The following is a 14,226-nucleotide window of genomic DNA, read 5'->3' on the forward strand; positions in this document are numbered from 1 at the left end:
AGCTCACCCAACGTCCTGCAACATACGACCCCCGTTCGTCCTTACATCGCCTTCTTCTGCCTAATGTCATCTCCACAATCCAAGACTGAGCATGCTGGCTATAAAAGTTGCAAAACTCAGCCCATTAGCTTGAAAGATATCATCTTGGAGGCCTGACGGGCCTCTCCACCTCGGAGGATTCACGCGAGTCACGATATGACCTCGATCAAAGCGTCCTTTGTAAGACCTGGCCAGCAGCTGCAATGCCATCATATGACCACCAACCGAAATCCTCTAAGAAAGGCAGGGTTATAAAATCTGCATTTGATAGTGAGAGCTTCGAATCAGACGGCTCGATCCACGTTGAGGGATTGGTAGGATCTGCGACGATATCCCCATCAGGTCGCGATATTGCCCTTGCCTCGTAAGTCGCCCACATCCTGATGCCTTTTGAAGCCCTCTTCATGTGCTGACAGTGGTGATGGCAGTCCTGATGGATTGGCAATCATTGATTTGGACTCTCCATATAACCCCCCTCGGCGGCTGAAAAGTCACGGGTTACCATGGCTTGTCTGTGACGTGCAATGGTCTCCATTCGCAATTCGAGATTACTGGGTCGTGTCCACGGCCAACCATCGTGCTCTAGTATGGAACCTCAACTTAAGAGAAGATTCCAACTCGGGCGCCATAGAGCACTCGCTCCAAGGCCACAGCCGTGCCATCACCGATGTCAACTTCTCGGCTCACCACCCTGACATACTGGCTACTTGCTCAGTGGACGGGAATGTCCATTGCTGGGACCTTCGACGGCCCAAGCAACCAGCTCTCACGTTCTGCGACTGGTTTTCTGGAGCTACACAAGTCAAATTCAATCGCCAGGATCCTCACATTCTCGCCTCTGCCCATGATCGCTTCCTACACATTTGGGAAGATAGGAAAGCCTCTGAACCAGTCAATTCTATCAGCGCGCACACTTCCAAGATTTACGGCATAGACTGGAACCGCATTCGTAGCACTGGTATCGTAACATGCTCTCTTGACAAGACCATTAGATTCTGGGATTACGGCAAAGGCCCAGACGAGCAGTTGGAACACGTCATTCGCACCGACTTCCCGGTTTGGAGGGCTCGGCACACCCCCTTTGGATGGGGTCTACTGGCCATGCCTCAGAACGAACCAGGTGACTTGTATCTTTATGACCGACTATGGTCGGAAGACTCGCCCGTCGAGAATACCCCCAACCCCGTGGCTGTGTTTCCGGGCCATGGAGCTAACAAAGCCAAGGAGTTCTTGTGGAGGGCTCGGGGTAACATATCAAACGACGGAATAGACAATCGAGAGTTTCAACTGGTGTCTTGGGGCACTGACAATGAGTTGAGGCTGCATTGCCTTGATGCCAGCCTTTATTCCGCCGTCGGCCATGTCAAGGGCGGACCAGCAAGAAAGGGCTTAAGCCTGACCAGGCAAGGCGCAGCATATAAGACGTTCCGGACTGTCGACGATAGCGCCACTCGTGATCGCAAAACCGGGACGATGAGTGACCATCGAGCTATTACTGGCCTGGCGCAGCAGAGGCAAAGCGCTGCTGCATTGGGACTGCAATGCGGTGGATACGCGAATCGCCATCCTCAACCGGCATGGCGAGGGCCATCAATGAAGGCCAAGATCGACCACGGCAAGCATGTGGATAGAACTCAGGCTCAATTAGGATGGATGAAGGGAATCACAATGACCAGACGGAAGCCCTCCGCGGACCAGTCCAGGCGACGTACTTTTTCCAAAGATCATGGTCTTTTGGGCCATCATTACCCCGACGATGAATGGGGACAGCCTGATACCATCCAAGAGGAGCTGCTTCGGATCAGCACACAGATCCCAAAAGTCAAATGGGAAAATATTGACATGGAAAATTTGACGCTAAATGCGTCCCTCACGGGACCGTGGGGCTATGATGGGGAGCCGATTTTCGTCAAAGTCAAGATCGACGTCCCGTCGGAATACCCCAAGCTCAAAGCGCCCAAGTTTTTTATTGAAAAAACATCCTTTATGCCCGAAGATACGCACAAAAAAATCACGAGAGAAATCCATCAACTGGCCGATCAATTTTTGCATCGAAAACAGAACTGCTTAAAGGTCACATTTACATACTTGCTAGGCGAAGTCGACTTGGAGTCTAGCACAACGTTTTTCAAGAATGTGCGGGATCTCGACGATGATGATATCTACGCCCTTGCAGATGAAAGCTCTAGTGATGAAGACGAGGACATCCCTGCCGGCGGTTCTGCTTCCATGTCTCAAGAGCTTCCTCACGCGGACGCGGATACCGTACTTGCTCCGATACCACACCGTAATTTCATCCCACCCCCACCTAGAACTTGCGGTGCTCGCTTTCTACCTGATGGCCGACTGGTGTGCTTCTTCCCTTCCAAAGAAGTCAAAGCTCGAGCCCTGTTCTCGACGTCCGCGGAACTCTATAGCAAGGAGCGGTCTAAAGGAGAGCCCTTCTTCGCAGGATTCGGACGCCTGACGTACGGCACACCTTCCAAGCACAAATATGCGACTGACGAAGCGTCTGCCACGGACGACCAATCAGATAGCTTAGATAGCGATGTATCGTCGTCGACCTCCAATGATTCCGATTCGACATCGATTCACAGGATGAACTTTTGGTACAGTTCAAATAGGCAGCTTCGAAAAACTTGGAGTGAAGACCGATCCGTGCGATCTAGCGGAGGTGGTACTGGCGCGGGAACCGGAACAGGTACAGGCACTAGTAGGCGCCGATTCGGACGCCCACGAAACCTCGTCTCTATCCATGACTTGCGAGCTAACTTGCCGTCAAAGAGGGAATTCGCTGAAGAGTATGCCATTTTTGGCGATGGAGCTGATGTTTGCGAACACAATGCGCGAGTCGCCGAGAAATATGGGCATGACGAGCTTGTGGACGTATGGCGCTACCTGGCACTTTTGCTGACCAAAGGAATTCCCCTCGAGGTGTTAAGTCGTGAGAACAACCAAGCGTCGGTTTTGGTCATTGCGAGAGAGGGGGTGTCCAAGGTTGCGAAAAGTCGCCATCTACAGGCGGAATCTGCGACCGTAGCAGACAACAATGGCCTTTTAGGCAGGGTCAAATGGGGACAACACCCTCTTGCCAAAGAATTCATCATGAAACTTTTTGATCATTTCGAAAGGCTGGCGGATATCCAGATGCTAGCGATGCTTTCATGCGTGTTTCATGAGCCGTATACAGACGAAGGTGTGGCCTACGCCGAGTCACATCTACCGAAACAAGAGACGCCCCTGCCCCTCAAAGCTCCTTCGTTCTTTTTGGATTATTTTCCTACTGACGTATCAGCATGGCAACGGAGTGCTCACAGTCGAAGTCATACAAACTCGGCAGCGACAACTCCTGGCGCGCTCCACACTCCCGTTCAGTTTGCTGGATCTCATACATCTGACGAGTTTCTATGGAGTGGCGACCCAGGAATTAACTCGTACTCTTGCAGCGAGACGCCCCCCCTCAAAGGCAAGCCTCTACTGGGAGAGAGCGAGACTTCGGCACCGGCGTCTCGATCCCCTGCGAATCGGGGGATCTTGCGAGGAAACTCTGGGCTCGCGGCAGCCTTCACGGCAACTCTTCCCAAGTCATTTATCGGTGGTGGTTCCTCGTCACCGCCAAACCAGAGTAATCAGGCGCGCAAGAGACCAAGCCCCGCTGAATACATCATCAACAGTCTCGTTCCGGCCGCCAGCACTTCTGGCACATCGGCTCAGGGCCTCACGAATGCTTCAGGCGAGTCCGGTGGTGGCAGAACTTCGTTGTCGGAGGAAGACTGTAGGCGAGACGACATATTGCCGTTGATTCCTACATCGGTGAACATAATACAGACAGACCAGTCCGTTTTCGACGATGACGGCTGGTTGAACACACCGCTACTGGATTGCAGTCGATCAGAAACTTACGCGCGATATCGATATGCCTATGCCGAGATGCTGCAGATGTGGGGCCAACCTCTGGCACGGCTCGAAGTCCTGAAATTCAATGTACTACGAGAAGACTCAGCCATAGCCGTAACGGATGGTAGCTTCCATGATTCAACGACCCTACGAGAGGGGGCGAACGGTACCATGGGTCATCACAAGACTGGGTCATCGCCCATTGCGATGGGTAAGAAGGATCAACTTCATAATCTAGTGGCTTCTGGATGCGGCTTGGATGTCACGGGAATTTGTCGTGTCCACGAGACTCAGCTGGAGCCGACTCGCTACACGTCCTCTCACCAGAACGTAGGTGGTGCGGTAGGAACCTGCGACAGATGCCACCGCACGCAGTGGCAACTGCGGTGTGTTTACTGCTTGGAACCCGTGGACGCTCTGTTTCCGCCTTGTTTATCCTGTGGCTGCGCTAGTCACGAAGCATGTCTCGCCGAGTGGCATGCAGCTGGTGAGACACTTTGTCCAGCAGGTGATGAGTGCAATTGTGTGGTGGAGGCCTTCAATGGACAGGTTGAGTCTTGGGCTGCACTATGCGGTGCAATGACCAAGGGGCAACACAAGCCCAGCAAGCCGCCTGCCCTCCCGCCTTTGGCATTGGCTAACCATGACGACGACAAGTCTGCGAGGGGAAGAGGCGATTGGGAGCGCGTGGAACGCGACGTACCAAGCCGAGAACAAGGCAGTCTTGCGGCGCCGCAGTCGCCTGCGACGCTAAGCTTTGGACGATTGAGAAAAGCTGGAACCTGGTCTCGCGCGCCCAGTCTACGTCAGAGCAGTAGGAGAGACGGATGAGATTGAATGGGGTGAGGGCGGAAATGTACGATTGGAGCTGTGTACTGCTACGGGTGAACTAGCTAGGCGCCGGAGTTGGATTGGATTGTATGTTTTTACGGGCCGACGTTTATTGGGTATGGTTCCAGATAGGATGTTGTTCTGGCATTCAGGATTGTATCGCGACCTATTTATTGCTGATTGGGCGCAGATGACAGAACCCTTTGGTGAGACCAGAGAAGGGGCTACACCGTGGCCACATTGCAATCTGTGCCACTATGTTCCTACGCCTCTTGGCCAACTACAGCGATTCCTAAATTATATTCCCGAACTAACTGGAAGAGAGCCCAGAGCATCGTCCAGGCTAGGAGAAGTGCGTCTAGGCATTACAGTGTGCACGAAGCGAGATGGAAACCACCGGCTCTAATCACGAGAGCCTTGGGCATTAAGTACCTACCTAGGTAAGTATCCCGAGGGGAAAATCTGTCTCTTGTGGCAGTCATTCTGACCTAGAAGAAGCGCAGGCAAGCTGCTTGCCCATGAGGGAACAGGTCAAGAACCCTTTCTTGAACGATTGTAGAAGTAAATTAGTAAATTAAAAAAAAGCCCGATGCATGCCCCTCGGACGTCAGCAAAGGTCGTGTATCGTGATGCCCGCTCTTAAAAAAAAAAAAAAAAAAAAAGAATCGTGGCTAGAGCTGTTATTGTACATGCATTTGAATGATCTGAAGCCAGGAACAGGAAAGAATAACACAAATTACTGGCAGCGAAGATGCCCAAGGAAAATGAATAACGGGGGGAACATCAAGAGAAACCCAGACAAAGGAAAATCGTTACATTGCACGCCCGCACAGTAATGGTTTGTGCAACGTGCCTTCCTTCCAGAGGTTGTGGCTGCATTCATGTCCCTCCTTCCTGCCCTTCCATCCTTTCGTTTACCGACATATTTTTCCATCATTCGTCCGTCCCCCCATCATTTCTCGTTTCGTTTGGAAGAAAGAGGAAGAAAAACGCAGAATGACACCGCCGCGACTGTGAGATGCTGCACCAGTCTCGGTATAGCCCATGAAAGAGGGCTCCGACCCGCGGTGATATCGAGAACAAGTTGATGAGCGCAAATCACCCTGTATTTTCTGTACGCCTTGAACGGCGGTGGTCGAGCGAATCTTGATGGTCCAACTCTTCAGGCTCGTCCCATCTTAGGGAAAAAGTCAGAATTCGCTCGACGATAATCCATCTCATTCGGTTGGCGGACGTGTCAGTATCCGTGGCACCCTGCTCAACAACAGTTGGCCACGGCCGAATGCGGTTCCATCTTTGATGCTCGTCTTTGCTCAGGCCGCCGTCGTACTTGCCGTCTACGAAGACAACCTTGGACACCATCCTTTGACGCCCGAGATTGAGCTGCTGGCAGTCGGTCTTGCCACATCTGCCCTCGCGCAGAATCATCTTAGTCTCCGGTTCGCTTAGGTCCAACGAGGCTATTTCAATGATGTCTTCGTCAACCCAGTATCGGAACTGCCGAGCGGTTTTTTGCAAACGAGCTTCACACGGCAGATCCTTGTCCACGCCAACCATCCATGACCGGTCGACCTCACCGACTTTTACGATCCAAAGATCCTTCAAGTTTGGGAACCAGAATTTGTCAAACTCTATTTTACCGGAATGCCCGCTGGGGTAGCAAGCCTGAAGGTATGCGGAATAGTGGTACAGGACGTCTATGCGACCATCATCAGGGAAACAGTCCCAGAAGGCGAGTCGTTGCACCCGCAGCGCCAAGTCCTCCAGAGTCAGGTCGAACCTTTGATCTGAGATTTTGGGGTCGCAGACGAGAATGTCTCGCGAGAAATCGAAACATGATCCGCGGCCAGCAGGCTCATAACCTTGTCGAGTCTCCGTTCGAGATTCTGCGTTGAGCTGGGTAACAGATGGTAATGGATAAGATTTTTCCTGTTGGACCAGGTCGTCCAAGATGACAACACGAGGTTCCACAGCGCAGGACCATATCTTAAGACGCAGCTCAGCAGGTAACTCGGCAAATGTGGTCCTCCGACGATCCGGCCGCCAAAGGGCGTCTTCGCTCGTGGAGCTAATGCAGCTCTGTGCAGCTGCCATCTCATGATATTCGCCGTTTCATGAGGGTCTGCCTGGCGACTACGTGTGCCCGTCTCAACGAGTGAAATCCAAAGTATTTAAACGAAAATTCAGTTTCAGCCCTGGCCCAGGCTGTCGGTATGTAGAAGCTAAAAAGGGAGGGGCGTCGGCTTCAGGCACGCGAGGGAGTCGGACCAGCGCCGCTTACTCACACTCGGGCAACGACACGACGCCATCGTGCTCCTGTAGGCGAGTCTGAGCCATAAACGGCTTGGCTCATCCGCTTCTTTGTGCCCGAACATCGCCATGTACGATGTAGTTGATTCTTGTTGAAGCCATCCTGGGCATCAAGAACAGGCACTGCAAAAGCAAATCAAAAAAAAAAAAGGGCATAAAAATTTTTTAAAAAAAAATTTTTTTTTTGGAAAGAACACCACGCTTCGTTTGTGCCACCGCCACCAACTCGGGATTAGGTTGGCCTCACCGACGGTCTGTTCCAGGCGGCTAGATGCATCATGTAGGCGTGGATCACTCGGCCACCAGCCCAATAGGCGGTATTCTTTGGACCAAACTCAGCTCACTACATTCCCATCCAAATGACAAACTAGATCATTCCGCGTTCCATGAGTCCTTGATTGCAGGGCAGGGCGGGAGGAAGCTGCATAGCAACCGCAGCCGAAACGGCGACAGCGGTGGGCGACATTTGGGACTATTGACGTGCATACCGATCATGAGGCATCGATCACGGTACGCCCATGGTAGTACTGTTTCTTCACCAAAGACGGACATTGTGGGCGCCAAGGACTTGTCAGCTGCAATGTCCATCATGGCCATTGACCGACCGACTTGGCGAGCTCATGGATGCCACATCGTCACCGCTGGGTGGGAACGCTGCATTGGCGACCTGCAACTGTGGAACACGGGACTGCCACGTTAACAAGGAACGAGGTTACTCGTCCAAAGGCATCTACCTGGCACCCTGTTAATTCGCACACTTCGGTCGCATCGATTACGGTCACCTTCCACTTTGCCTGTGTCCCAGAGTATGATTTCCTTCTGGAACATGCTTTGAATATGAGACGCATTTGGCACGCTGTTCTACAATGTCTCTCGTTTGCAGCGTTACTGGCTTGGCAAGCGTCGGAGCCCTAGTCATAACAGCTCTGAGCGCAGGTTGCTCGCGCTCGGACCTGATGGGAGGCATAGGGACCAGACGAGATGGGAGAGCGAGAAGGGGTGGAAAATGGAAAGAGCTGCGATATGATGAAGAGACTCGGATTGCCGCTTTTTCGTGCCAGAGGGTAACGGTATCAACTTTCTTTGAGCCCGGTCAGAGGGTCAGCAGATGATCTACAGCCAACTGTTCTGTGCCGCCGAGTTATCAGGAAGCCCCTTCAGAAGAGCGGGAATGGGCCAGCGCACTGGAAAAGAAAACCATTGCAAGAGCCTGGATAAAAGTGAGGTTGAGCATTCGCATGGCTCAGTTTCGCCCCACAACACAAACATTGTTCTCCGAGGTCATTGCTTGCTATGGGGGAAATTAGACTGAACAAGTCAATGCGACATTGACGTACCGTTGGCTTACAACATCCGCAGCTCATGGAAACGAATCATTTGATGCGTCTTTGGATCGTTTTGGGGCCGCAAACTTGGTAAAGGAACAGCCTGCTGATGTGCGTTCTTTGCATCGACGTAATATCCGATCTGCTAGGTCAGCTCGGCTTTCGGGGATGGGAAATGCGATATGCGATCCGCGATCCATGGGCCCATAATGTCACGCCTGCAGCCTCTCTGCGCTCCGAACTGTGGAAGAAGGAGGCTAGAAACGCCCTTTCGTTGTATCTCGGCGCTTGCAGCGGCTTTGAGGCTCGGTTGATAATGATTGACGGTCCGCGCTCTGCCTCTGTAACCCCTTGGGCTTAAACTTGGGACAGCGCACAGAGAATCAGACTTGCTACTCCGTACCAGGCTGGGAACGTTGAGGGCAACGATTTGCGCAACTGCGTCCGCCCATGGAAAAGCCCGATACATCAGCTCGCCGGATAGTAAGCGCCTCCATCATATCACATCACGTCAGTCGATAATCCATTGCCTAACCAGCAAAGAGTGATTGCCACTCACCCTGCGACCGCCCAACTCCGGAGTTGTCAACCAGGCCAGGACAGGATAGCAGGTCTCGGAGCTGCCAACGGATTGATCAACGGTTTGAATCAAGGGGGATCCCAGTGGTCCACGGTGCCTGTTGCGATCCGTGTCAGCAATGCTAGATCAGGCCCTGGAATCCGAAGCACGAAGAGGGAGGGTGGCCGACCATAGCAACCTGGAACCAACGGGGATGCTGTAAGCTCGGCCTTTGCTGGCGCTGGGCGAAGCCAACACCGCCGCATAAGGTATCGGTCTTGCGCCGTCCCGTGAGCTGCCATGATTGAATGAAGGCTTCCCGAGACAGTCGAAGCAACCAACGCGCACGCGTCTTGGAGTGGGAAACGCCCAACTTGCTCTGTTTGTTGTCGGTGCTTGAGTGAGACATTGGCAGCCACGCTCGATCAAACAAAAAAAAAAAAAAAAAAAAAAAAAAAAAGCAAGCGCAGGTGAGATCATTCATGGCTTGCTGACATAACCTAGATGGATTGGTAAAACGGGATGAAAACAACCACGACGACGACGAATAGGTACTGGAGCTCGATGCGGGGGCGTCATATTTCGCAAAGTATAACTCGGTCCCTCACAGCGACTCCAATCCATCCAAATTTTTGACGACGTCCATGTCGTGTTGGCGGGCCTGCCGCTCGTTTGAAGCGCCGAGTACATATGGTTACTCCATGCAAGGCACGAACCGCTTACAGTGGTCAGGCTGGTGCCTGGTCCTGACTACAGTACCCACCCAGTCAGTCAAACAATCCACGGTCCACGGTCCACGGTCCACGGTCCACGGTCCACGGTCCACGACACCATTTCGACACTTTATATGTGACTTTGACATGATTTGGATTGGAGAGGCAATGGCAATCCACAGTTACAGATAGGCCATCGGTATGCCATTTCACCAAGCAACGCCACGCCGGGGCAACGGTAGTTACTTGCTACTACTAGAGATACAACGATGCGCCTGATCAGCCGTGGCAGCATTTCCAGGCGGATAACGGAGTCAAGGAAATGCATTCAGCGGTGGTCCTGCCTGCCAGATAAACGGGGAAGTAATGGGCAAATATTGCATTGAAAACCTAAGCTTCCACTCCTGAAACGCCTAGAAACACCCACGCTGAAATGAAATTAGGGAATAATGACAATGTCATGAGACGAAAAATCAAATCCATCATTCCGTATGCTTGGTATACCAATCAACGCATTCCTCGCATCCACAACGAAAGGCTGTTTCCCTCTCCGTCCTTTTTGCCCTCTTTTCTTTCTTTCGTCAGAAAATATTAAAAAAAAAAAGCCTGCATTTGTTCGCTGGCCGAAACACGTCATGACTGCGCTGTCTCAGGGGTCAGCTTCCGGGGCGAGGCCTTCTCCAAGAGGGCAGCGTCTTCAGGACAGGTGTCTGTGTCATGTTGCAACGAAGCTATGTAAATCCTTTACGCCAAAGTTAGTTCTGGCAACATGAATTTATGCGGGATGACTGAACCTGATCAAACAGGGTGAAATGGCTTGCTTGCGTTGGAGCTACCAACCTTCTGAGGTAAGAACAAGCAACTGCTAGAACCAGAGCGAATGCCAGAATCAACACAGCCAACCGATTCCTAAAACCTAGCAAGGAGATACGATGGCGGCGGCGGTGGTGGTTGTTGTTGTTATGGTGGTGGTGGTTTTTCCTTGATCCCTTGAGGCGCATGAGAGGCATCACAGGCTTGGCATCAGAAACCGTCATGAGTTCCCCACTGCCATCGGCCACGGCGCCTTTGAATGATTCGGTCAGGAAGCCTTGCGCATCAGATGCATATTTGGTGATTTTGGTGACGACTGTGTTTGTGAAGCGAGATGATTGGGCCTGCACAATCTCGATTGTGATGATGTCGCGACGTTCCATGAGATTGTCGTCGTCGGACATGATGGGGCCCTGGCGCCAGGTCGGCAAGGCTGAGCCGACAGCTGTGAGGGAGAGGAGAAGAAGGGAGCATTTCATGCTGCCGACGACTTGCAGCACTTGTTGCGTGCTAGGGAGAAGAAGAGGAAGATGGAGGCTGAAGGCTGGAGGCTGGAGGCTGGATGTTACAGAGAGGGGCGGCAGCGGCAGCGGCAGCGGCAGCGGCAACGACGTATGCGTATTTTTTCTTTGGCGCGATGGCGGTACAGGTTCCAGTCGGGTTGACAATGGGCAGGTGAGGCGCGAATTCCACCGGCAAGGTCCTGACACGAGACGGATGGGCTTTGATTTACTGCTTCGGTCAACGACGGGTAAGTCGCATGTAAGTGGCCGGTGCGGGTGTCCCAAGCCAAGTGAGCGCCAGACTTGATTTATTTTGCGTTTCTCTTTTCTCTTCTTTTTTTTGTGCCTGGTTGCTGCGGGGGAGGGGCAAGAGAAAGAGAGGAAGTGAACGATGGCTGCGACAGGACCGGATGACGACGATAAAGGTTGCTAAAATACGTCGCGAAGGGAAAGGAATGGGTGGGAAAAAAGGCTGGAGCTTTGAGAGAAGGTCTTGGTATGTGAAGGGATGGGGAAGTCAAGGGACGGAGGAGAAGATAAGGCGGCTGGAAGTGGAAGCGCGGAAGGGGAGGGGGTGCAAGCGTCCACTGGAGATCAGATCAGCAGCTGGGGGAGGGGTGTGTGACGGAGGGTGGAGGCGCTACTAGGCTGGTAGGTACATGTAGGACCTGAGGTAGGAGGTACAGTAGGTACCCAAGGTAGCTAGGTTAGGTACCTAGCTAGGTACCTAGTGTCTGGTCAGGTCAGAGACCCCGCTGGACGTGGGCTCGGCCTCTGCAGCACAGCGCAGATGGACCTTTGGAGTCTGCAGTGCAGAGTGCAGAATGCAGAGTGCAGAGTGCTGCACCACATATGATGGCTGCCGGGAAAGAGTATCGACGAACTATACAGATGATGCAGACGACATAGACGACACAGACGACACAGACGACACAGATGGCTGGTTTAACCCGGGCGGGGATTGATTGAGTTGACGTCGATGGCCGTCGGAGGCCTGGCGAAGTCCATGCAGACATGTTGATGAATTTTCTGTCCAGGTCCACCAATTGACGCAAGGGGTACCAGATGGACGACTTGTTCGCCCGTTGGGGGCAACTTGCACGCTTGGACAAGGGAGTGCTAAGCTTGGGTCGACGCGGGCCCCTGAAGGTTTCTCTTTTTTTTTTTTTTTTTTTTTTTTTGAGCTTTCATTTCCACCAAAAGGGCCCGCCAACCGCGACGACGGACGACGGGCGACGGGCGACGAGCGACGGGCGACGGGCGACGAGCGACGGGCGACGGATGACGATCAACCAACCCTCAGACAGACGCCATGCCATTGTGCTGGGCCGCTGACGGCCATGGATCATGGCATCATCATGGTGCCGTGCCACCCGCAGCGCCGCCGGCTGCCGCACGCGCCCTGCCCAGCCCCGCCCCGCCCCGCCCCGCCCCGCGTCAGGCCTGCCTTGCGGGCGGCGGCAACCAAAGCCCACGACGGGTCGGTCAACCGTCCGTTACACCTGCGGCCGGCCTGACAGCTCTGTGTCATGGGTCCCCTGTACCCCAGGGCAGGATTGCAGTCCGACTCGGCTTCCTGTATCTATTTATTTCTTTTCCCTTGTGACGAGCAGGCCGGCCCAGCCCCGTTGCTGAGCGCGGCGGCCTCCCACGGGATTCACGTGACCCCGCGACCTGAGTTTCGGGGTTCATGCATGTGGATGCCGGGCGAAGCTTATGCATATATATGCACGTTGACCCTTTCCGCCAGCTGGCATTGACCATCAGCACAGGGCGGCGCCGCCTGTTACACGCACCCCCACCCCCACCCCCAGTCCATCCGCGCCATCCGCGCCAAGCTTTGGCACACCACGTGCATGGGGGCATTTGTTGACCCTGCCAAGAAATCCAGCAACCCACCAGCAGCGACTCTCCCTTTTTTTTTCTCCTCTGTTTTTTTTTTTTTTTTTTTTTTTTTTTTTTTTTTTCGCGTCTTTCAGCCCTGGCGAATGGGGCCGAGTTACAAAACGCTGCCGCAGCGTAAAAGGCTTAGATGGCCTAAATTTCCATTGCCGGGGTCGGCGTGCATGGGGGTTCTTGAGCCAAGTCTGGCTGTGGCTGGTCTGGAGATGGCAAGTCAGTGAGGGCATCTTATCTTGTATGGCATCATCCAGTCACAGCAAGACATTGCGCCGTGGTGTTGGGGTTGGCGTCAATTTGGCCCCGAGTTTGTCCGGGACCGAGGAGGAGAGGATACTTTCAATAACCTATGTCTGGTTAGCTTCGAGCGGACATTTTAGACATTTTAGCCACCTCAACGCCACTAATTCGACCCTGTTGGGTTGGTCCCGATGGTCAAGTGCATGCTTTCAGGTCTGGTCAGTTACAGTCAGTTACAGCCAGTTACAGCCAGTTACAGCCAGCCCATCCATCCCTTTGAAGGTACATGCTGTACTGGCCCAGTCGCACACAAAGTGCGGCGTATTCGACTACATCAATACTTCCGTACTGCGACGCTAAACGCTAAACAACCCTGGCTTGACTGAAACCCCCATGTGCCCTACCCTACGCCTACGGGCTTGGCGATGAGTGCGATTAGCTCGCCCCAAATCACTCATACCCAATGACCTATCTTTACTCAAGTCCTTGGTCTGTGTATTCATGTGCCTTTTTAACTATAAGCTTCTTCTCTTTTCTACTGGCTCAAACCCTGGCCCGATATAAAGCCTGCACCTTTGCACCTTTAAAGGGATGGTGCGAGAGTAACCTTTTTTTTTTTTTTTTTTTTTTTTTTTTTTTTTTTTTTTTTTTTTGGTGAGGGTCGGCGGCGGCGTCCAGACGTGCGTGCAGTGCAGTGCAGTCCAAGCACATGGCACGCACTCTCGAGCCTGCACGTGCACCGGATTGCTCTATTCTCGGACGGTGCCTTACCCTTGCGGCGCTGGTAGCACGATTTCTAAATCTGCCCGACGTTGGATACAATGCTGCGCTGCGCCGCTTCGACCACACACAACAGACACGACACGCCTCTGGTCCAGATGATTTCTTTGGCTCAGCTCAGTCCAAGTCCTCCTCCATTCGACTCGGTACTCCACGACGGAAGGAGCTTTACGGCTCAAGTGCTGCGACTTTTCGAGAAGAGCTGCCCAGCGCGCACGGCTGCATGTCATGGGCGTGGATTTTGGGCTTTGGACTTTGGATTTTGGATCAAAGACTAGTATAGTATAGTATAGTAGTACATTGACGGGGCCAAGACG

At 53.0% G+C, this 14,226-nt stretch overlaps 4 protein-coding genes across 4 annotated transcripts; 2 read left to right on the top strand and 2 right to left on the bottom strand.

The window, feature by feature from the left end:
• Positions 1 to 242: 242 nt before the first annotated feature.
• Positions 243 to 5,326, top strand: UV8b_02135 (uncharacterized protein; the record flags this gene model as incomplete). Its single annotated transcript, XM_043139633.1, has 4 exons — positions 243 to 403; positions 468 to 4,266; positions 5,098 to 5,207; positions 5,266 to 5,326. The coding sequence occupies 4 exons, from the start codon at positions 243 to 245 to the stop codon at positions 5,324 to 5,326; spliced, it is 4,131 nt and encodes a 1,376-aa protein (XP_042995567.1).
• A 539-nt stretch (positions 5,327 to 5,865) lies between these two features.
• UV8b_02136 (uncharacterized protein) lies at positions 5,866 to 6,861 on the bottom strand (the record flags this gene model as incomplete). The annotated part of the gene is made up of 1 exon (XM_043139634.1): positions 5,866 to 6,861. The coding sequence occupies one exon, from the start codon at positions 6,859 to 6,861 to the stop codon at positions 5,866 to 5,868; it is 996 nt and encodes a 331-aa protein (XP_042995568.1).
• A 3,446-nt stretch (positions 6,862 to 10,307) lies between these two features.
• On the bottom strand, positions 10,308 to 10,966 carry UV8b_02137 (uncharacterized protein; the record flags this gene model as incomplete). The annotated part of the gene is made up of 2 exons (XM_043139635.1): positions 10,308 to 10,416; positions 10,515 to 10,966. 2 exons carry the CDS (start codon positions 10,964 to 10,966, stop codon positions 10,308 to 10,310), a joined length of 561 nt encoding a protein of 186 aa, XP_042995569.1.
• Positions 10,967 to 13,838: 2,872 nt separating this feature from the next.
• On the top strand, positions 13,839 to 14,192 carry UV8b_02138 (uncharacterized protein; the record flags this gene model as incomplete). Its single annotated transcript, XM_043139636.1, has 1 exon — positions 13,839 to 14,192. The coding sequence occupies one exon, from the start codon at positions 13,839 to 13,841 to the stop codon at positions 14,190 to 14,192; it is 354 nt and encodes a 117-aa protein (XP_042995570.1).
• Between the last annotated feature and the right edge of the window lie 34 nt (positions 14,193 to 14,226).

Source organism: Ustilaginoidea virens, chromosome 2, assembly GCF_000687475.1.
Source record: "Ustilaginoidea virens chromosome 2, complete sequence".
Taxonomy (NCBI): domain Eukaryota; kingdom Fungi; phylum Ascomycota; class Sordariomycetes; order Hypocreales; family Clavicipitaceae; genus Ustilaginoidea; species Ustilaginoidea virens.